Source organism: Platalea leucorodia, assembly GCF_965183815.1.
Source record: "Platalea leucorodia genome assembly, chromosome: 1".
Classification (NCBI taxonomy): domain Eukaryota; kingdom Metazoa; phylum Chordata; class Aves; order Pelecaniformes; family Threskiornithidae; genus Platalea; species Platalea leucorodia.
In genome coordinates, this window is record NC_138823.1 from 143014059 (window position 1) to 143037061 (window position 23003).

Here is a 23003-nt window from a genome sequence, read left to right on the forward strand (position 1 = left end):
CCGGCCCGCAGCCCGGTCTCTCTCCCTCTTTCTCCGCCCGCGGTCAACAACCGGCGGCGGCAGCAGCAGAAGTTCAGGCCGCCGACCCGGAAACTCATCGGCAGCCGAGGCCCGCGGGGCTCCGACGGGAAGCGGATCCGCCGAGCCGTGGGAGGGAGCGGGGCGGGGACGGGGCGGAGCGGGACGCGTCTCGGGCGCGGGGCCTGGGCGCCGAGAGGATGCGGCGGGGGAGGCGGCCGCCGACACCACCAAGGAAGGCAAGGGAAGGGGGGAGCGAGCGGGGCCGGGGCGCTGCCCCTCGCCCCGGTGGGGCGGTCCCGGGGACGCGAGAGCCTTTCCCGCTCCGCGGGGCTGCGGCGTGAGCACCCTCCGGGGGGGGCCGGTGCCCGGCCGGCTCCTGGGCGCGACCGGGAAAGTTCGGCGGGCGTTTCCCGGCCGTGAGGCGCGGAGCGGCGGGGCGGCTGCCGCCTGAGCGGGAGGCACGGGCGGCGCGGGGCTGCTTCCCGCCCGCCGTGCGCCTCTGTCGGCCGCCAGCTCCCTCCTTGGCAGCGGTCGCGCCGTGCCGAGGCGAGGCAGCGCTGCCGCTCCCTGTGCGGGGCCTGCGCTCGGCGGGGCGGGCGCGGCGGCCTCCCTCGCGGGGGCGGCGGGGCCGTGTGTCCCCGGCCGCCGCCCCTCGCCTCGTCCCGGCGGGTCCCGCTGCCGAAGGTGCCGTCGGGCGGTGGCGTGGGAGGCGGGGAGGCCCGGCGGCGCCGGGAGCAGGCCGGCCGCGGCGTGTTCCCTAGACCTGCGTCCCTCGGGGCGGGGACGCGTTGTGGGCAGCTGGATTTGGTTAGGGGCAGTTCCCTGGCGGTGCCGTCGCAGCTGGTCATCGTAGTTGTCACATCCTCGCAGCCCCACCCTGCTTCGTCCTCTGGTTTTGTGTTCTGGAGTCCTGTCACAGCTCTCGGGGCCGTTTCCCCGGCATCCTCACCTCCCTCTGGCTGAGGGACGTCACCCACGGCTTATTCACCTGGCCATCGCCTGCCACCCGGGTGGCCCGGCCCTGCCTGTGTGGGCTCCCTCCACACAAACCTGTGGCCCCAACCCAGTATATCCCAGTACTTGTAAGGAAGCCCAGGGAGCATGCCTTTCCCAGCTGCCCATAAGGGATGGTTGTTTCTTGTGCCTTTCAAAACTATTTAATATCCCAAATCATGAGCTCTCACAAGTCAGGACATTCCTTATTTAACGTTTCTAGATGCTGCTGTAATGGAACTCAATAGATGTTTCTATTCAGATATTACTGTTTAAGTACGACCATTAAATAATCTAACTAATGTATTTGTCTAACTGAAGGTGAAAATGTACATGCTGTTATTTATGTTGGTTTTTTTTTTTTAATATGTTTTCAGGTAGTCTGATCCCAGCAAAAATACTGGACTAAGGGCATGGGAATCTGAAGACCTCCGTTTCTCCTAGAAGAGGTGAAGAGGCTAGAAACAGTAAAGTTAAAAATCTTTGTGGAGGGATTATTCTGCAAAAAGCATGTGCTTACTGATGATATGGAATGAAAGGGGGTTTGTTTGCAGATGAAGAAAGTGATCACCTGGAAGGTGCTAATGGCCAGACATGACCTTCTTTCTCAAGTCTGATACATGAAGTGATTTAGCCTTAGGAGGTTTTCCCTATCGTTTTCAGAAAATTTTATGATTATAGGAATTGTCCCTTTGGGTTAAACAGAAGGGTAAGCAGAGTTTTATCTTAAATCTAAAAACCTCTGTCCACTTTTTGCAAAAACTGAAGATGTATTCCTTTCAGAACCTCCGTGTTTGAATGAATTGTACACCAGTTTGCAGCCCCACTGAAGTAAAACTAAGTAAATTCATCCGTATTATAGTTCATTTTTATCAGTTTTGTTACTTGGGCTGTAGGCAAGACTGTGTTCTACTTCCTATTGGGGGCAGGGGGAATGAAAAACAGGTATTTTCTTGAAATCCCTGTGGAACTCATAGAAATGCAGTACTTTGTCATAGCACGATTTATAAATTACAGTGCTTGTCACTCTAGAATGGTTTTCTTTTTAAAATTCTTTGGCCTTTTGCCTGGCTTGCAAAGTGGGGAAGGTAGTTACAAAGTGGAAAAAATAAACATTATTTTTATTTTAAAAGTGGGTTAGAGAATGAGATTATTTGTATTAAATCTATGCAATGTAGGATTCTCCCCTTTCATGAAAGGAAGCAGAATTATATCAGCCATTGGTATTTCTCCAGTTGAAGAACAATAAATGAAAAATGCAAAGAATCAGTGGATATAATTGCTGCATCCTGAACCTTAAGGTGCTGTTGGATTTTTTTTCTTTTTTCAACTGAACCTTTACTTCCTGTTTATTCATTGTTTCCAGTGACAACATAAGCAGGAGAGATGGGAAACCCAGAAAACATTGGAGATGCATATGTTGCTGTGATTCGTCCAAAAAATACTGCTAGCCTGAATTCTCGGGAATATCGAGCTAAATCCTATGAAGTAAAACTATTTAATTTATTTATTAAAATTTTTAAAAATAATAAGTTATAGTAAATATATAGTAATATAGCAGAAGAGAAAATATGACAATAATACTGCTTAAATAATGTCTGTGTATGTCATATACTTACTATGCATTGCCCCATCCTTACGGTATTTGAACACCTTATGGTTTTGTAATATCTGTGTGTTTCATGTCATTTCAGGGCCTTTTGCCCTGCGGGCTGCTCAGTACAAGGGTGCAGCCTTGTCTTATTCTCTTTAACCTTACTGTTATGGAGGTCATTCTGACTTCGCTGTCCTGCTCCTCCACATTGAATACTTCCTGAATTTTGTTACTACTTTTACAGTGGTACAATAAATACAAAAGAAAAAAAAAAAGTGTTCGGTACTTGTTTCAGTTGTGCTTAAACTCCTTTGGTTTCATTATTGTTTGAAAGATTTTGTTGCTTGAAGTTCCTATTGAAGGCCAAAAGAAAAAAAGAAAGAAAGTTTTATTGGAAACTAAACTGCAGGGAGGCACCGAGATAACCCAGAGCATTTTGGATTATGTATTAGAAGCCACCAAACCAATTTCACCAGCCAATCAAGGTATTAAAGGTAAAAACATTTTAATCTGCTTTATGTTGATAGCTCTATAAAAATATTTTAAAAATTAAATGGGCATGGAAAGGCTGTGCAAAAGCATGAAATTAGTTTAAAAAAAGAAGGTATGTTTTGAGGTTCATCAAAAAAAACCAAGCCAACTATACAGCTAAAACCTTTAATTTACCTTTGTTTCCCTTTACGTTCCAACTCTATAAAATGCTTACTAAAAGATGTTTATTAAGTGAAACGTTGCCTGTCTGTACTACTAATTCACCTCAAATTGAGATTTATAGCTAAACTTCTGGTAAATCAGATTGAAGTGGCTTTTTCATCCTTAATTTCAGCTAAAACTTGGCTTGAACTAGTGAAGTGATCGCTTCTGAAGTCTGTTCTAAAGCCAGCGTTGTTCAGTAGACAGTTATCTACATGAAAATATTTCTGGCATAACTGTTATCACTTACAGATATAATTTCATTAGTGTATTTTCTTTTTCATTGTTGTTGCATAGCTGGTCTAGCAAACCACCTCACTCTTGTGCTGACAAAAATTGTTTTAGCCAGCATGTTTCATTTCCAGATTAGTATAAACTATACTGACTAAAGCACTTTTTTTTTTTTTCCTGTGTACCTCATCTGTGCTTTGTAAGTATACTGGTTATACTGGGAAGGTTGTCAGTGTGGACAAGACAATGCAGTGCTAACAGTTTAGAAAAGGAATAGCTGATGGCGTGGTAAAGTGTTGCAGGTGGCAGTAACTGGAGTTGGATGGACTTAACAAAGCTAGTTGAGCAGCAAATATGAAATAACATAATAGCATTAATACACATTGAGGAATGCCTAGTAAAAGCAAAAACTGTGTGTCTTACACAGTTTAGGGAGTTTTAAATTGACTCAAACACAGGGCCCAAACATTAATATGCACAGTTTAGCGTGGCTGCTGCTGAAATATGCAGCTGAGGTCAGAAAAGCAACAAAACGCTGAATTCTGTAAGGGTGGAAGGGAGGATAAGATGGAAAATACTGTCCTACCACTACATGAATAAGGCATTCACCTTAACATGGAATACAGCATGCAGCTGTGGTTTCCCATTTCAAAAATAATCTTGTTTAACTTAAAGGTAGGTGGTTTTGGGGGGTGAATGCTACGAAAAATCAGGGATATAGAAAAGTTGCTATGAAAAAAGGGCTACAGTCATGTAATTTTTCATGTTAATGGGTATATACATACTTAGGTTCTTTTTTTTCATATGTATTTAGATTTTCTTAGCTTGCTTTAGATTATAGCTTGTAATAATAATAATTTTTCTTCCTAGAAATTACAAAGATTGAGTCTGGTAAGCTTTCAGATAGCCAACTCTAGTTTGTTTGTTTGTTTCTTTTGTTGGTTAATTAATTATTTGGGGTTTTTTTAATACTGTGCTAGGAAAGCGCGTAGTGTTAATGAAGAAGTTTCCTCTTGATGGAGAGAAGGCAGGCCAGGAGGCATCGCTTTACATTGTTCCAACTGTTGTGAAAGGTAACATTGAGCATAATTTCTGAAGTTGCACCCATTTTAGCAGAAGTTCATTTGAGGGTTTATTAAGAATTTTTATGAATATGCTACATGGCTTTTTCTGTATTTAAACATTAAAAGTTGCATTCGGGTGGAAACGTCTCTCTGAATACTTTAAAACTTGAAAAAGTTACTTAAAATTAAGGGAAAAAACCCCTTGTTTTTAATGTATTGCCTTTGTTTCTGTAACGATAGCACACTTCTGTTTTAAGCTGTATTTGTTCACTTGATTATATTTCAAAACATATGCATTAACTTGTATAGAACTTACTGAATGTAAGTGTAAGTAAGACATCCTATTCAGTTCAGTGTTATTTGCTCAGAGAAGAATGCTTATTGAAGTCTGTTAACAGTTTTGTTTGAATAAGGAATGGTGAATAAAGTCTTTAGAAGGCAAAGTAAATTGCTTGTCAGGAAAGTATTTTTAAAAAAAGCCTGAAGTAAATGTCTCTGTGCTTTTGGGGAAGCTCCTTCATTTTTGCCTTACTGATAGGCCTTAAGGATAAAAACAATCAAATAAATACCATTGTGGACTTACCAATAGCGATAAATACCTCTTCTAGTTCTGAGTCCTGTTCTTTTTTTTTTTTCTGGCAACAGTATACATTTAATATTAATTGTTCAGATGAAGCTGATCACACTGATGGAATAGTAACTGAACACTTTAAGTTTTTTAAGGCTACCCTGTTGAGTTGTGAATTGTTATTTAAGGATTGTATGTAATTTCAAAAAAATGAAGTTACTCTAGTGTAGTTAGAATATGCTCTCAGGAACGTGTAACTACAAAAGATGTAGAGGGGAACATAAGATTCTTCTTCTCATCGATGTGTCTTCAGAGTATGTTTCTTTTTTAGATAATACGAAATACGCATACAGTCCTGGATGCCCTGTGTTCTACTGTTTACAAGACATCATGAGAGTCTGCAGTGAATCCAGCACCCATTTTGCTACGCTTACTGCAAGAATGTTAATTGCCTTGGATAAGTAAGAAATGACATCAGTAAAAATAGATTAAAATAGAAGATAAACAAGATAATTTGTAGATGTAGCACATAGTTTTTATAGCATTCTTGTGATTAAGAAGGAAATCATTGTGATATTATGTTATTTTCTTCATGTTTATCAGAAACTGAAACCTTGACAACATATTTGTAAATCTTTTTAAATTTTTTTTGCAAACTGAAGAATGCTGTGCTTACATAAATCAAGTGGCTTTTTGGAAGTTCTTGCTCACAGTGAAGATTTTATAAAATCATATAAAATACTACTGATTAATCTTCTATAAGTGACATAATTGCCATTTGTAAGAGTATTTGCCAGAGTGGAGTAAAAATAGCCTGTTAATTGTATACCATTATGATTTGCATTTAAATTAACCCCCCATTTACAAAGGAAGTGTATATTCCTCAGCCATACAAATTTATTTGCAGTAGGGAATTAACTTTCAGAAAGATGATTGGTTGTTTAGGCACCTTTACAGTAGTTTGAAAATTGAATATGTGAGCAGTTTTTTGTTCTTTTTTCATGTACCCTTAACAAAGAAATATCAGACCTACTTATGTATGAACTTATTTCCCTTAATAAAGTTAGGTGAAACTCTTGGCAGACATGAACAATTCTAAGTTACAGGCTATTACCTAAAAAGGTTCCCTGTGTAGGGTTTTTACAGTTTATTAGTAGAGTCATAATATTTCCATGTATACCATTGTGCCAGTTGTTATGTTTTTTGCTACTTATTGAGTGTCTTCAGACTCTAAGCTCTGCTTAAGATGTTTTACCAGCCTTACAGTTGTGAGAGAGGCCTTGTAAGTACAGTAGAAAATAGTTTATGTTGATTATTCCTTATGTACATAATCTGAAACAACACTTTTCAAAGGTTCAAGCTGCCCTAACTAATTTATCTGCTGAGTGTTTAGAGAAAATGCCTGAAAATACCTCAGAGAGGCAAGAGGGTGTTTATAGCATGATGATCACAATTTTACAGTCCTCCTTCCCAGCAGGTCTATAAGTAAGTGAAGAGAACATGGCTTTTGCAGCACATGATAGCTTGGATCTGGGACTTAAAAATCCAGGCCTAAGCATATGCATTGAACTGCAGGCCATGTTCTCCCATCCTTACACATGGTTCTGGGACAGACAAGATCAAAGCAGTCTGTCAGTGGAGCTATCTTTCCAAAGGATGTACTTACCTTTTTTCTATATTTCCTGGGTAAATCACTAAATGGAATTTATTGTATTCCAGCAAAGTACGCGTTTATCTAAAGCGTGTGAGAAAGCATGTGCAGCAACCTTAAATACAAACCTGGCTTTAGACCCTTAGTTAAAATGTGCCCCATTCAACATAACACTAAAATAATTTAGCAATTCAGTGAAAACATATTTATCCAAAAATCCCGAGCCCTGTGTTATATTGCATATGTTGCAGGAAAAAATGCAGCAGGTGTACAGTGCTGACTTTCCTCTCTAGCTCAGAGTAATAGGGCTCTAAAGCCCTCCTGTACTGTCAGTAGGAGGTGCACTTAGAAGAGAATAACCTTCAGCACAGCTTTGTGAAAAGGCAGGTGGTAGCCTATGTGAAAGAGACTTGGCAGTTTGGAAACTACCGAGGGACCTTCTGATTTTTTGCCTTTTCCTACCTCTCCCTAATGAAACACATGAGTGAGAAGGCTTAAGTCAGCACAGATACTGAAACTTCAGCTCACCCTTAAACAAACTGCTTTAAGTTTCAAAATTTGTATGTTGAGAGTAGTAATACTGATAGACTGAAAGTAAATGAAATGGTGACATGTTGGTGTGCTTAAGTGTTTTGGCTATAACCAATGTTACTCTTACCTTAGCTTATAATTTCCTTTCCTTTGAGAGTTTGCATCTGCAAGAAATGTGTTTGAGCATTAAATGAAACATTTGCTTAACTATATTTGGTTAAAAAATTTCATGTTTGGGGATTAATTTAGTGCTATATAATTGGCTGTGCATGTTATAAGTAATATTATTTTTTTAATTAAAATGCGTGATTATCATACATACACCCCTTAATCCAACAAAATAATGGACAGGCATGACCAAAATAGTCCTTTTCTACCTGAAAATGAATAACTTGCCCTTTCTCTCCTGCAGGTGGTTGGATGAACGGCACACCCAGTCTCACTCTATCCCAGCTTTATTCAGACCATCTCCTCTTGAGAGAATTAAAACAAATGTAATAAACCCTGCCTATGCTATAGAACCTGGTCAAACAGAGAGCTCGTTACACATGGGTTATACTGCCCTGGAAATAAAGAGTAAAATGCTGGCATTGGAGAAAGCAGATATGTGTATCTATAATCCCTTGTTTGGATCTGACCTTCAGTATACCAATAGGGTAAGAATTGTATTTTCATTTTATATTTGTGAAGCATACATACATTTTCATTTTACAATTCATTCATTTATTTGATATGAGTGTGTGCTTTATGTCTAATATAATCAGATTTCTTTATTGCACACTTACTGCTAAATGGTTTTTCAAATCCTCACACTTGAACACTGTTCTCTTTAATTATAAAATGTTACTATCATAACTTTGGTTTCAAGAGAATACCCGGCCTGGATGGGGGATTATTTAGCCAAGTCTCAGTGAGATATTTTTTCAGTTGTGTTAAATTCTGTCTTCACAGGTTGACAAAGTGGTAATAAATCCATACTTTGGCCTTGGAGCCCCAGACTATTCAAAGATTCAGATTCCTAAAAGAGAAAAGTGGCAACGTAGCATGAGCAGTGTCACAGAGGACAAGTATTATGTTTCATTCCTTTTTCTTTAACAGATAATTTTGTTTTGTTATATTACAGTAGTACTTGGTAGACTTGGTCAGAATGAGATTCTTATTACTTTAAGGCTTTACTGTATAACTACATATTTTTTAAAAATTATATTTGAAGTCTCTAAGTACTGAAACAACAATTAAAGGACAGACCAAGAAAGGTTTAAATTATAAACATTAGAGAAGCCTTTCTTAGCATAATGAATACAGCTGTGGCTTGACTACTGCATGATGAAAATACTAGTTGTATGAATACTGGCACATTTTAGCTGCATGAGCTTCATTTTTATTCTTCATGTAGATCTACAGTTAGTACTATGTTAGTAATTTAAAAAAAAGTCGATGTTCTCAACTATTGAAATATTTCTGAACTGTGTTTTCCCTCTGTTTCTCCTTTTAATTCATAGGGAACACCAGTGGGTAGATGATTTCCCTCTTCATCGCAGTGCTTGTGAAGGCGACTCTGATTTACTAAGCCACCTTCTGGATAAAAAGTTTTCTGTTAATCAGTTAGATAGCGACCACTGGGCACCTATCCATTATGCATGCTGGTGAGTCAGATGAATATAGTTTTGCCAATTAAATGCATTCTTGCTATCATGATTCTTCAGTGCTAATCATTTCTGTAATTTATCGTACAGACTCAAAAATGAGAAATCAAAAAAAACCTAGACTTTTTACACTTTGACTCTAATATATGTTAGTGTTAACCTTCTGAAGAGAAAGATTGCTTCAGGTTTTGAAATAATTTCAATCTGAATGGTTTCAGAGGAGTCCAGGTGCGGAGATCATATCATCAAACACGTATCTATTGCCTCTTATATTTGTCCTGAAGCATCTGTTCTAATTCCGGTTGGAGACACTGGGTCTAGTTTAGTGTGGTAACTTTTACAGTCTTTGTTGGTTAAAGGCTGTGAGCAGTTTTACAGCACAGCCATAGCTGAGGTGAGCATGTTTTGGTGATGGTCAGGCTTTGAGTGGGAAGCTGGACTAGGTGATCTACGGAGGTCAACTTCTCGGACTACAACTCTGATGGTTTAATCTGTAAGTGCTTGAGAGCTTTCCTCAATTGTTGTAAAAATGCTTTTGTTTTATCTTTATGCAAGTTAGTCTTCTGTATTTGTAGTAGTGTCTGACGATATGAATAACACGGAAATCAAACTTGGTTTTAAAAAACCAACTTATTTGATTTTTAGTGTTTCTTAGAAAGTTTGCATAAACACTACACAAGATTTACCAGTTATCAGTGTCAGGCTTAAGAACTGTCAGCATCCATCTGCTTGACAGTCAGAAGCTTTACTCTGATTCTCACACGATTTTTTTTTTTCCCTGGCAAGGCTGAACTTTATTTTGCCATGACTGAATTGCTACAACTACCCAAACCTAGGTAGTTTAAAGCAAGGTTCAGTTTGTCTGTAATGAATCCAATAAATGGTTACTAGACCAATGGTTATCAAAGAAGTGTAGAACTGATACTAATTTCTACAAGCAATGATCCATTGTCTTTCATGTAATTTCAAAGCTAAAAACTCTTGAGCATGGAAATATACTTTTCCATATTTAGGACTATCTGAAAAAAGATTTTATTTTACATTTGCTGTGTCTGTTCTGCTTTAAACCTGTCTGCAGGTATGGAAAAGTTGAAGCCACTCGTATGCTGTTGGAGAAAGGCAAATGCAATCCAAATCTTTTGAACGGCCAACTTAGCTCTCCTCTTCATTTTGCTGCTGGAGGTGGGCATGCTGAAATAGTACAAATTCTATTAAATCATCCAGAAATTGACAGAGTAAGTTCTATTTTTGTACAGGAATAGCAGTTTTAGCAACAGTTTCTAGCTTGTGTATGTGAAATATTTTGTGTCCAGATCACAATGTGTAAACACAATGATCCTGTTGAGAGATTACCAAAAAATGGTTAAATGTTTTTCATTACCTCTACTTTTCCCATTGTATATCAATTAAATGTTTGAACTCTAGGATCAAGGATTTTAATGATCTCAAAAAATGTGTAAATGTTTACCTATCTCCAGTGAGAACAATGTATTATCAGTGTTTCTGTTTATGTTTGTAGCACATTACTGATCAACAAGGAAGATCTCCACTGAATGTCTGTGAAGAGAACAAACAAAATGAGTGGGAAGAAGCTGCAAAACTGCTGAAGGAAGCCATAAATAAACCTGTATGAGTTTATTTTCTAAATAGTTGAATAAAGTTTATATTTAATTTACACATAAACTTGTAGAAGAGCTAGGCTCACTTATAGCTGTTACTGGAAATGTGCAGTATACTGAAATTGTAGGTGTAAATATTGATGAACTGACATTTTGTCTCTTTAAATCTTTCTGTCTATATTTATGCAATTCTTCTCATCCTGAAGTAGATTTAAAACTAGCCAGATGATATCAAGTCACTTGTTTCTTTTCTTTGACTTCAGATGCAACTTGTATGTCTGTAGGTAGGTGGCAGTAAACCTGTCAATTTTTCAAGATGCTTTAAATTGTCTTCATTTCACTCTATATGAATAAATCTTCCAAAATAATTGATGAAGGAAATGACCTCCTTCATTTTAGGGATCTTATTACGCAGTTGATCAAAAGGCAGGTGTGTGTCTAATGACTCTAAAAGACTAAAGCACACATTTTAAGTAGATTTCACAGCATAAGAAGTGATATTATGTTGTCACTTATTGCCATTGAATTAATACAGTAAAATAAAAAAAACAATAGAAATTACTGCAATAGGAGTCATAGTGACTACTGCAGCAAAAATAGACTGATATTTTCCATTTCAGCCTCATTTTCAGTCAGTTGTCATTTTCCAAGGCATTAATGTTTTTTTCCAGAAGTTTCTAGGAACTCAGTTCTTGACGACTAAGTAGATTTGAAGAGGGGAGATAACAGATTCCTGTAACTTTTTTATTCAAGCAGCCGAAACATTTAACCTGTTAGAGACATGAAAACAAGAGGTTTCATTGATTTATGACTTGTGTGTATATGCTTTAAGCACCAGATTTACATTTAAGTACATCTTTCAGGAGGCATACTCTCGGCCCACATTCAATTCAGTGAAAGCTATGGGAGTTCTGAAGAGGAAAATGATTTATTAGTAGTAATATTATGGAAGTGCTAAAAGGTCTTACTGAGATTGTATTCTTATTGTACTGGGGTCTGTGTAAAGGGTGGTGCTTCCCTCTGAAAAATAAGTCTTTTTAGTATAGACTAATGAGGGGAATAATTCATAACCTGCCAGTAATAGTGAGGTGGACATTTTAGGATGTGCATAGGCAGTTAAACCCAAATCCCTCGGGGAACTTTTGAATGCTTATTTGCCTTTGAGTTCAACGGGAGTGAAGTCCTCAAAATATCAGTAAGATCTTTCTTGGACTTATTGTGGTAAAAAGCACAGTATAAGAACTTGCATAGGACATAGAAATCATAGAATCGTTAAGGTTGGAAAAGACCCTTAAGATCATCAAGTCCAACCGTTAACCTACCACTGCCAAGTCCACCACTAAACCATGTCCTCGAGTACCACGTCTACCCGTCTTTTAGATGCCTCCAGGGATGGAGACTCAACCACTTCCCTGGGCAGCCTGTTCCAGTATGAAACAAGCAGTTTTGATAAATAGTAAATATGCAGGAGTTGTAAATATGCAATGTTCTTTTTCTCAACAGTATGGATATTGCTGAATTATGGTAAAATTGCTTTTCTCTTCAGAAGCACCAACAGAAAGGATTTTAACAAGTTCTTTGTTCAATATGTTTAAATTTTTATGTAGTATGAAAAGGCACGAATTTATCGTATGGATGGGTCATACCGCTCTGTTGAGTTGAAACATGGAAACAATACTACTGTACAGCAGATAATGGAGGGGATGCGTTTGTCTCAAGAAACTCAGCAGTACTTCACTATCTGGATCTGTTCAGAGAACCTCAGTGAGTAACAAGGAAGATTGTTTACTTGAGACTTTATCATAGTTTTTTTATTTCTGCTTGCCTTTAGGAAAAAAAAATATTTTCTTAGGAAAACAGGAAACATGCTCTCTGACCCTTTTGTATTAATGGCTTTCTATCAGCTTTTAAAAGCCATCCTTCAGGAGTTAATTTGTATCTAGACTGGTAATACACTTTGCCCCTGCCAGAGGCTCTGTAATCCCTGTAGGTCTCATTCTTTGTATCTTTTGCATAGGGAGTGAAACCAATTTTTCCATTTCCTCTGCTTAAGCTTTCCTCCAGTAGATCAACTCCCAGCCTTTACAGCCTGATGTCTCCAAACTGTGCTTTCAGAGCTATAGAGAGCTTCTCCATTTTAGCCATCATTTTGGGTACCCCTAATAGGTCTGACCCTGTATCACTGTGGCATCTAGAATGTATTTCATCTAGGAAGATGAGGCTAGTCCAGATTGCCTTTCTGTTATAGGGCACCTTTGCTGTCATAGTCCTTACTGCTGACTTACCCTGATTTTGGTGGTATTTTTCTTCCCAGAGTATCTGAAATTGGATGCGTGTAGTTGTTTTTACCAATGTTTAAACTATTTAAAACTAGTAATTAAAGTAAAGCTGATTAATGTTTTTTCATTAGGTCCTTTAATCATATGAATTTTCATGTGCTTTGCACCAAAATGACTTCTGATAAACAAGTTTTCAGATGTATTTGGTGGGAGGGAATTCTGAGGCAAAATGTCATTATTACATTTGCTGTATTTTTTGGTATTTCTGATCTGAATAAAAGGTATATTATAGTTGTAGTTTAAGATAGGTAGCAAAACATAAATAGAATCATGAAAGAGTCAATGATTGTGATTGTGTTTTGTCAGAAAACATGGTAAACTACTGCTGCAACAAGATAGCTATGGGACACATTATAATGGATTTACAAAGCACAATTCAGGTCTGGTAGGATACTGTGTTGACAGTACCATTAACAGGGAAGCCTTGCATTTTAAACTTTATTTATTGTTGTCAATCTTCCACTTCAGTGACATTGTTACTTTTTTTTTTTTTAATATATAAATTTTATCTATAAATATTGCAGGAAATCTTTTCTTCATTTGCTTTAAATCATTTTTTCCCAGTGTCATGGCATTTGCCTTTTTACTTTGCAGTATGCCACATGACTACTGTAACCCTCAGTTAAACATAGAAGTTAATGTCTAGAGGAAAAGGAAGTGTTTGAGTGTTGAAGTCTTGCTGCTTCTGCCCTTTCGAAATACGTATATCATGTTTTGCTCAAATCATTGAAGGATTACCTTTGCATTTGAGGGGAAGAGCTCACTGATACATTGTTTGGTTTAAAAGCAAGTAATTCTCTAGATATTTAGCCTAAGTTTGAAAATTAGTCAGCTTCTGATGTATGGCAAACAGCTAATGGGCAAGTTTTATTATAAAATGTATTGCAGTTTGTGTACAAGTGTAAAGAGCATAGGTTTTTTGTTTGTAGTACAGATAATGTTTTTCTGTGTTTGACTGTAAGGTGGGCAAGTTGAATGAATAGATTATTCTCAATGAAAAGATGTGGCACTATAACATGTCCTTTGAAGTTTTTTCATATGAGAAATGTCACAGTGTAAAAGCCAGAGCAGTGAGTGAGGATGAGGCAGATACAGCCTTCTAGTTCCTCACTACTAGAAAACAGCCAAGCAATAATCACAAGAACAGGCAGGGTAAGTGAAGGAGCGTAACTGAAGGTATGGGCTCTAGTACATAGTAGGACTGTAGTCGAAAGCTCTCTATTGATTTCTCAGCTCTCATATACACAGGAGAACATGAAACATTCAGTGACTGTAGTCTGTTAAGAATCAAGACGTTTTACAGATAAAAAAAAAAAAGTCTGTTCTGAGAAGTTTATGGTTTATATATATCCAAAAATGGCAAATACATTTATAAGATAAGCTATATCTGTATTTTTCTGTCAGAGATAAGATTATTGGACTTTATTTCTCTCATAATAATTGAGACAACAGTCTCTAATGTTTTATTATTGTGTTTATAAGGTCTGTCTTGGTATTCCATTAAATTTTTAAATACAACTTCACTCTTGAGAGGCTGAAAATAACAAAGGTTCATTGCTAGTGCATTTAATGAATTGATGCTGAGAGTTTTGTCAATAAATCCATATTTTCAAAACCTTTTATATATAGCAATTTAGTAAACATAGCGGAAAATGTTTGTTAAAGAGTCCTCAGTTTCAGATACTCTGGTTTTGGTGCAGCATTTAATCATATATATATAATCATATATATATATATATAGGGGTGTGTGTGTGTGTGTGCACGCGCACATGCTGGGTTATTCTGTTTATTTATAAACAAAACCTTTTATTGTTCAGGCCTCCAACTGAAGCCGTACCACAAGCCTTTGCAGCATATTCGAGACTGGCCTGAAATATTCACTGAACTGACAAACTTGGATCCTCAAAGGGAAACTTCACAGCTTTTCCTGAGAAGAGATGTGAGACTTCCACTGGAAATTGAAAAAAAGGTCTGCAGTTGGAAGTGATAGCATGAAATCATGGTCAGAGTCAGAACACTGTGACCATCAACACTCAGTGTGTTTAATGACTGTAGTAATTTCCAAACTTATTTCAACTGGACCTCTCCTTTCCCGTAACAGTTTGAGTATTCAGGTTCTTTCCTCCCTCCCTCCCTCTCTCCCTCTCATTTCTCACCTTTCCAACTCTTTGGTTTATGTCTATGTCTATGTGCCTCAGTCTCTATCTGTCTGTCATAGAGCTAAAAACAACCTGCCCAGTTTTCTTTCTCTTCCTTGTGCTGTGATTTTTCCAGATACTTAATTGGTCAATTTTAATGGGATTATTCAAACACTATTCAAAATGGATTCATGGGGGAAAAAAACCACAGATGTTAGTACTTCTGTGAACCTTTTGATTGGGCATGATGCGCTAATTACCTTTAATTTGTAAGTGTGTTAGATCAGTGAAGTCTTAATGAGTTAAGTCGGTAAAAATATGTCATTTTTTTCTATTACAAAGCATTACTAAAATGTACACTTCAGTCAGGATCACACCTTTGTCTTCTGTTTCTGAATCGGTGAGAAATTATATTTATTGTTTCTAAGCTCATTTTCTTTTACAAAGAAATCATATTATTTAAATCTTTTTAACAGATTGAGGATCCGTTGGCTATTCTTATCCTTTTTGATGAAGCCAGATATAATTTACTGAAAGGTTTCTATACATCACCTGATGCCAAGCTGATCACGCTGGCAAGTCTGCTTCTACAAATAGTCTATGGAAATTATGAGAGCAAGAAACATAAACAGGGCTTTCTAAAGTAAGTATGTGTGTTTAAAACTTAAAATTATGGTTTTAGGTTAAGTATTTTTAGATAGCACTTACTATGGAACTCTTAAATTTTAGGTATGATTTATTTATTATTTTTCTCCATCACTGAGCTTTAGTTCAGAGTAATCACATAGGCCTCGTAGCATTAATAGAAGCTGGACATGGGGTCTGAAAAATATATTAATCTTAATTGTTGCAGTCCCAGGCAGAGGGCTGGGGGTTCTGTATTCTGTAAGTCTATACTGACATACAGTAATACCAAAATGAGTAACAGTATTCATGTGAGTGAAGGGTTTTGACAGGACTGAGACTTTGGACAATGCTGAAGAAACCTCTTACTGTGTCCAGTTAGACCAACTTCTGGGATTGGCTTTCCTCCCTCTTTGAAGAGGACAGACCATGCAGAGACATTATTTCTGTTCCCTTATTTGTATGTGAACTGCTATACTAAATTGATCAGAGAGACAGCACCAGTAGGGCTCTGCCAGATGGTGCTTTTCTCTCCCCTTCTCTGCTTCCCAGCACAACAGTAGCTGAGCTGTTCCAGGATACAGCTTTTTCCTCCCACATACGTTTCTACAGCAGTATCTGAGCACATCAGGATTCCAGTTCTCTTGTGTGCACCTTCACTCCACCCCTTACCGTCTCCACCTCAATTCATTCATGTAACAGCAGCTGTGCTGCTCCGGAATGCTGCTGTACTTCTCATCTCCTCTCATTCACAGCATCAACTGAGCTGTCTTGACTTGCTTTTTTTTTTTTGTTGTTGTTGTTGAATTCTCCACCATCAGTAAATCAGGGTGCATTTTCTGCTACAGTTACGCTGATGTAAGTGTGGGCTGCCTCTGAAAGGGCTGGCTGTACTGGCTGCACTTGTTTGTTCCTATCTCTTCATTCTGTTAGGTGTAGAGACTGTACCATTACAGAGTAAGCTAAGTGAATGAGCTCCCTGACTGGAAAACTTCTGGGTGCGCTGTTCAGTAGGTTCAGCTGTTGACCCATCTTGTCCTGCAGTTGCACAGTTGGTAGATTGAGCATAAGGAGAATTCATTTTGGGTGGGACTGCCCACACCTGCAGGAGTGTGCAGTTAAACGGAACTGGGTTTAATACGAAACTGCCCCCGCTGAATCCCAGCAGCTGCAGGGTGGTGTTCTTTCCACGCTGGGGCAGATGAGCAATGTGGCTATGACCTCATCGTGCTCAATGGAATTGTTTGACTCTGTAGACAGGACTACTTGGAAAGACAGTTTGGGCCAGATAGAAGAGCCTTGTAGGCATTTGGGCATGCTTTCCATCCATACTCAAACAAAGATATTGGAAAATCTCTCTGTTCTTCAGACAGATGAAAAGATTGATATTCTGAACTTTTTTGTAGTAGACATAAAGGTTTATCAAAAGACACGTAATTTAAAAATTATATCCAGGCTGTTGTTTGAGTGTATCCTTGACCTTAAAGATCTGGATGCATTGTCCTGTGCAGGGTTTGTGATTGGTAGATCATATGTGCAGTTACTGACAAATATAGTTTAAAAATTACTATATAGTGTCAAAAACCTAGTAATGTAACAGATTAATTGTGAGTAAAAACAAACTAGCAAAGGCTTCCTTTTACTGTTTGTTGTTTGGTTGTGGGTTTTTTAAAGGCACTTTATGTACATAGCTTCACTTTCATACCACGTACTATCTAACTTTCATGTGGAAATTAATGGGCCAAGTCCTTGGTGGTGCTGAATACAACGGTGAAGGGAAGAGCACCTATAAGCCGCCATCTTTTCTGAGTATGTAATATTCTGGTACAAGTGACTGTTAGTATATCATTTTGGCTTCCGAACTGGAATTCACCAAACTGGTCTGTAATCAAGTAAGAGTTGTGTTCTGCTGGCATTTTCTCTCTGTGCCATGTCCATGATGCACGACACAAAGCGTGTAACACAAAGCTGGATCTCCGTTAACAGAGAATTACGCTGTATCTTAGGAAGCCTTAGCTTATGTTTCAGGAATGCTTCTCACCTGATGCGGCAAGATGGAGTAGGAGCTGACTGTCTAGCTCAACATGTGACTCGAAGATACAAACTGGCAGACGTTGTTTTTTCTCCTTTGTTTAGTGAAGAAAAACTTTTTTCTGCTTTGTTTTTCTCTTAGTGAAGAAAATCTAAAATCGATAGTACCAATCACTAAACTAAAAAGTAAAGCTCCTCATTGGACAAACAGGATACTTCATGAATACAAGGTGAGATAAATAATCAAATAGTAGAAAATCCTGTCTTAAACATTTTTTGACTACTTGGTTGTCAGTTAATGAACAAAAATACTGGTATATAAAGCTGGAAATGTGTATGGTCTGAATTTTTGGGATGGGTTGTTGGAATGCTGTTTTTCTTGTACAGTTACGGTTGATCTGTTTGTTAGAAGTAAATGTAGTTGTCATCTGTTCATTCATCTTCAGTGTTAACTGTGTATTGGGGATACTGCCAATTCAGGCATACATGTAAAAAAATCTACTTTGACTTATATTTTCACATCTGCTTGTAGCGATAGATCCACAAAGTCCTTTTTGCCAGTGTAACTTGTATGCTAGGGATCTGATAGTGCTGCTGATGCACGCGTGCGCACGCACACAAACTCCTTTGACTACAGCAGTTACTTGAGCAAAATTTTTAAATGTGGACCTGGGCTGTTTCTGTAAAAGACATCTAACTGAAGGACTATGGATTCCAAATGGGGTAAGAGGCACCTGAAGGTTAAATTAGTGAACTTCATAAAAAAATTGTGGAAAAAGCGAGGTGTGTCAGAACTGTACTGGCTAACATGCATCACTAAGGGTAGCTGGCAGGAAACACTGCAGAGGCACCCAGGGAATGTTTCCAGGTCTTGCCCCTCTTTTGAGATGAGGTTACTCAGTCATAAACTTTCTCTTGGCCTACACCTTTTTTGTCAGAAACCAGCAGATCATTCCTGTTCTTTGTAATACAGATGGAGGAGGGGATTTCTAAGATGATGGTATAGCAGAGGGCACAGCAGAGTAGTCTCTACTCTTTCTTGTAGCAGATAATATGTAGGAATGAGCATAGCTTTCTTGAGTTCTGCTTCTAGGCCATTATTTTGGGGTGTGGGGTATGGGAGATGGGGAAAGGAGTTGCAATCTTTTGTTCCAAAAATATTAATATATTTTACATTTTTAAAATGGTGGCGTAGAATTCGGATAAGCTGTAATGCAGGGTGTGGATCCAAAAAGGTTGGTCCCATCCACCGCACCCGCAGTCATGGCCCCCTCACTGTTGAAGACTTGTGTTCTCTTGTGCCTTCTCATCTCATGTGCAGCCCAGCCAAGTTTTTTGTTTCTTAGGGTACTTTACATCAGTCTCTTTTGAGGCGGGAACACTCTAGCGATCCTTTGTTGTGACTGTTTCACTCTACTGAAGAGGAAGAAGCAGAAGTCCGTCTCATTCCGAATGAGGGCTCCACTAAAGAAAGGAAATCTGCACCTCTCTTTTGCTTAGAAAAGAAAAAATCCATGATTTTTGGGGGGAGGTACTTGCTCATCTTACCATGCCTCACTGGAGTGGACCCTTAAAGGAGGAAGAATGCTTAGATTTAAGGATTGTGATGCATTTAGTATCAGATGGGTGCCTGCTTCTGAGAGGGGCACAACTGTGGGGCCCTGCAGGGGTTAGCTGTCTGTGGCTCAGATTTCTGAGGCTCGTACAGGCATCTGCTTTCTTGCCTCCGACTCTTTTGGCATTTGAGCCTTTCTGTGGGTAGATGTAGGCAGACGGTGGCTGGGAAAGCACTTTGGGAATAGTAGCATAGTGGGAATTCCACTAAATAGTGTTTTTTCTTCAAATAACCACAGCTATTTGGGAATACTTGTTGATTGCCATTGTTCCTTTATTTCTAGAATCTTAGCACCAGTGAAGGTGTAAGTAAAGAGATGCATCACCTTCAGCGCATGTTCTTGCAGAATTGCTGGGAAATTCCTACTTACGGAGCAGCTTTTTTCACAGGACAGATATTCACCAAAGCAAGTTCAAGTAGCCATAAAGTCATCAAAGTGTATGTAGGAGTAAATGTAAAAGGCCTGCACCTCCTCAACATGGAAACAAAGGTCAGCTTAAGTGAACTGCCAAGCTTAATTCTTTTCTCTTAAATTCTTTGTGCTAGTAGTCATTTCACATCTGACTGTTTGGTTAAACTTGACTGTGAAGATTTCTAAGATTTTAAGATCTTTTTAAGGTGCTACTAATAGAAAGCTTTGTATTTTTCCACTGGACTACTTTATAAGCTACAACTAGATTGTGGAATATACTGTTCTAAGTCAAAATCCTGTCTAAGTGAACTAAAGAAAGTTCAGTTTCTAAGTATGGAGAATATTTTCTGAGTGACAGTTTCCTACATTTCATTGTAGGCTTTACTCCTCAGCCTAAAGTATGGTTGCTTTATGTGGCAGCTGGGAGATGGAGATACATGTTTTCAAATCCACAGTCTGGAAAACAAAATGAGCTTTATTGTGCATACCAAACAGGTAAGCATTGTTATTTTTCATCCTTTACGTTAAATTATTTTTTCCTAAACTAGATACATGCCTCTTCTCTCTTCAGATTGGCCACCCTTGTGCAGTATAAAAGAAGCCCAAGCCAAGCCCCTACAAAAATGATCTTAAAACTTTCTTTTTAATATTTCAGAATATTTGCTTGTTTTCTTAGCATGCGAAGCCTTTAGGGTTCAAAATACATAAAATGCATCTGTAATCATTAGGGTAAACTTTTTTTTTTTAATTGAAACTGTTTGTTGCATGTGCCCAGTCCCTCAGACTCTAAGGATAATTCCAAATGTGATGAGAATGACAGAGATATTTGCTACCACAACTAGCAGAGTTTGAGACAGGATAAAACTGGGGATCTGTGAAGGCAGCGTTATGAAGCAACTTCACTGCGGTTGCTACCAGCAACTTCTGGTAGTGTTTGTGGATGTCTGATGGAAGATGCTTGTTTTACCCATAGTCTGCATCAGTGGTAGTATGCCATGTTAAAATGTGTTGTGGCAAAACTACAGCTTTGAGTATCTTGCATACTTCGACAGTAGTTGCTTTTGATTCTTATGTATTAAGGTGGTTATAGGGGAAGTGATTGAATATTTTTGAAAAACACTTTCTGATATCTGAGAAGAATGTAGGTTTTATTTTCCTTATTTCTAAAATTATGCAACTTCTAACTTACTATCTGCTTGCATTTGTCATATACTTAAGTTAATTGTGTCATAATTCTGAAATGCTGACAAAATTTAATTGTATACCTTTATATAGGCAGGTCTCGTCGTAAAACTTCTGATGAAATTAAATGGCCAGTTAATGCCAAGTGAAAGAAATGAATGATGGAAATGAACAGTAGTTACAAAACAGCATCTTATGGCTAAGCAAAAAACAACTTATTTCTCAACATAGCAGAAGACTTCCATGTACACGAATTTTACACAATAGAAAAGTCAATTTGTACAGTTTTTTAACTTTGTACAGAAGCTGCATGGTTTATTTTTTTAAAAAAACTATACAACATGTCTATTCTTTTTATAAATATTTTTGTGTTTCATATATAAGCTATTGTAGGGCTTGAGCTTAACCAGTAAAGCTGATGAAATGTAAGTGGTTTACTGAGTTGGAGGAGCATGAATCAAGTAAGGCTTTTGTTCCCAGAGGACTATGGGACTACCAGTGCCATGAAACAAGTTCAGTTAACCTATTTACCTTTCGTGTCATTCTATGGAACATCAAGGAGGTTGTATATGTTACAGTATTTTGTAGACACTATTTTTAAGATACTGTTGATAAGTATGCTTAAAAGACCAGTTAGACCTTTGAGCAACTACTTTTGATAAACTCTTGTTTTTTATTTGGTTTCTGACAAACGTTATAGCTGGCTTTATTTTTACTCTTAACTTTGTCATACTTTGTATTCATATTTATTCTAAAATGTTGCATGAGGATGTCAAAAGGGAAATACTATAAATTCAGAAGCCATATTAAATGTTTAGCATGCTTGTTTTTTAAAAAAAAATGGATTTTTACTTTTGCTGTGCAATATAAAATGTGTATATGGAGGAGGGGGAGATACAGATTTACAAATGAATCTTACTCAGAGGACTTCAGAAAGTTTAATAAATCTTACCCTGGATTGCAACACATCTGCGGTAACAAAAACTCATATAGGAGGTACTAAGTTATTTCTGTTAAACTAATTTTCCTACTCATTACTTCAGTTTCTTGAGGCTACAAGCTGTGCAGGATGCAGGAATGAAGATTTATAATGCAAGAAACTCAGATACATTTTGTGAGCATTACGCCTGCTCTTTACGGAGTCAGGACTGGGTCTCAACAAGTTGGGTCTGAAGTGTAAGGTGGGACCCTATGCAGTCTGAAACATATCCTTGTACATTAAAATAGTATCCATAACACAAATCTTTAAAATTTCTGGTTGTCTTTCAGGGTTTTAAGTGCACTTGACTATTTCTTCTGTGTAAACTGCATGCTAAGACAGTGTGCAATATTTTGTAAAAAAGTTTAAAAAAAAAAATTAGCACTTGCCTCTAACTTTTCAAATAAAAGTTAAAATGAATGTTAGAAACTGCGCTGTTGTGTAGTAACTTTACTCATACCTTACTAAGTGCAGTTTAAGAAATTAAAGTAGTAAGCAGTTAAAAAAAGTGAACAGGAGACTTATATTTTGTAATCTTCTTAGCAAGCTATACTTTTCTACTTCACTGGCATAAATAACAGTTAATCTTCATGGATTGTTATATTTTATTTAAGGTAAACAGTGCAACAGTCGGGTCCTTCATCGTGCATCCTTGCTCTCACCTGGCACTGGTATCAGAAATACACTTCTCTACTTAGCACTTTGTTGGAAAACTAGAAAAATGTTAAAATGTGTGTCAGCTGCATATTTAACAATAGTATTAATATGCCTTATTGCTGTATGGTTCTTTCTGCTAAATTCTTATTTATTACAACCTAATAAATTCTTTGCAACAAGTCATGTTTGTTGTTTTTATTACTGCAGCCAGCGTGAAAGTGCCATCAAGTGTCTTACCAAGCAGGTGTTATTTCCAAAGACCAGTATTTTGTAACAGGCTCACCTTTGCAAGGTATGAAGGGAGATCATCAGAGAGGATCACAGGGAGAGTGCCATGGTGACTACAAATTAAGGGAGTGCACCTTGGAAACCACTCAGGGTATTCATGAGGAAAACTGGAAACTCTTGGTCACGG

At 38.1% G+C, this 23003-nt stretch overlaps 1 protein-coding gene across 1 annotated transcript; it reads left to right on the forward strand.

Moving 5' to 3' along the window:
- Window positions 1-177: 177 nt before the first annotated feature.
- KRIT1 (KRIT1 ankyrin repeat containing) lies at window positions 178-22745 on the forward strand. Its single transcript, XM_082308340.1, has 18 exons — window positions 178-257; window positions 1392-1463; window positions 2381-2502; window positions 2943-3102; window positions 4513-4605; window positions 5496-5625; window positions 7759-8002; window positions 8298-8413; window positions 8849-8992; window positions 10071-10227; window positions 10512-10619; window positions 12219-12375; window positions 14768-14919; window positions 15565-15731; window positions 17886-17973; window positions 19642-19848; window positions 20149-20265; window positions 21046-22745. The coding sequence occupies exons 3-18, from the start codon at window positions 2401-2403 to the stop codon at window positions 21112-21114; spliced, it is 2211 nt and encodes a 736-aa protein (XP_082164466.1). The 5' UTR covers window positions 178-257; window positions 1392-1463; window positions 2381-2400; the 3' UTR covers window positions 21115-22745.
- Window positions 22746-23003: the final 258 nt, after the last annotated feature.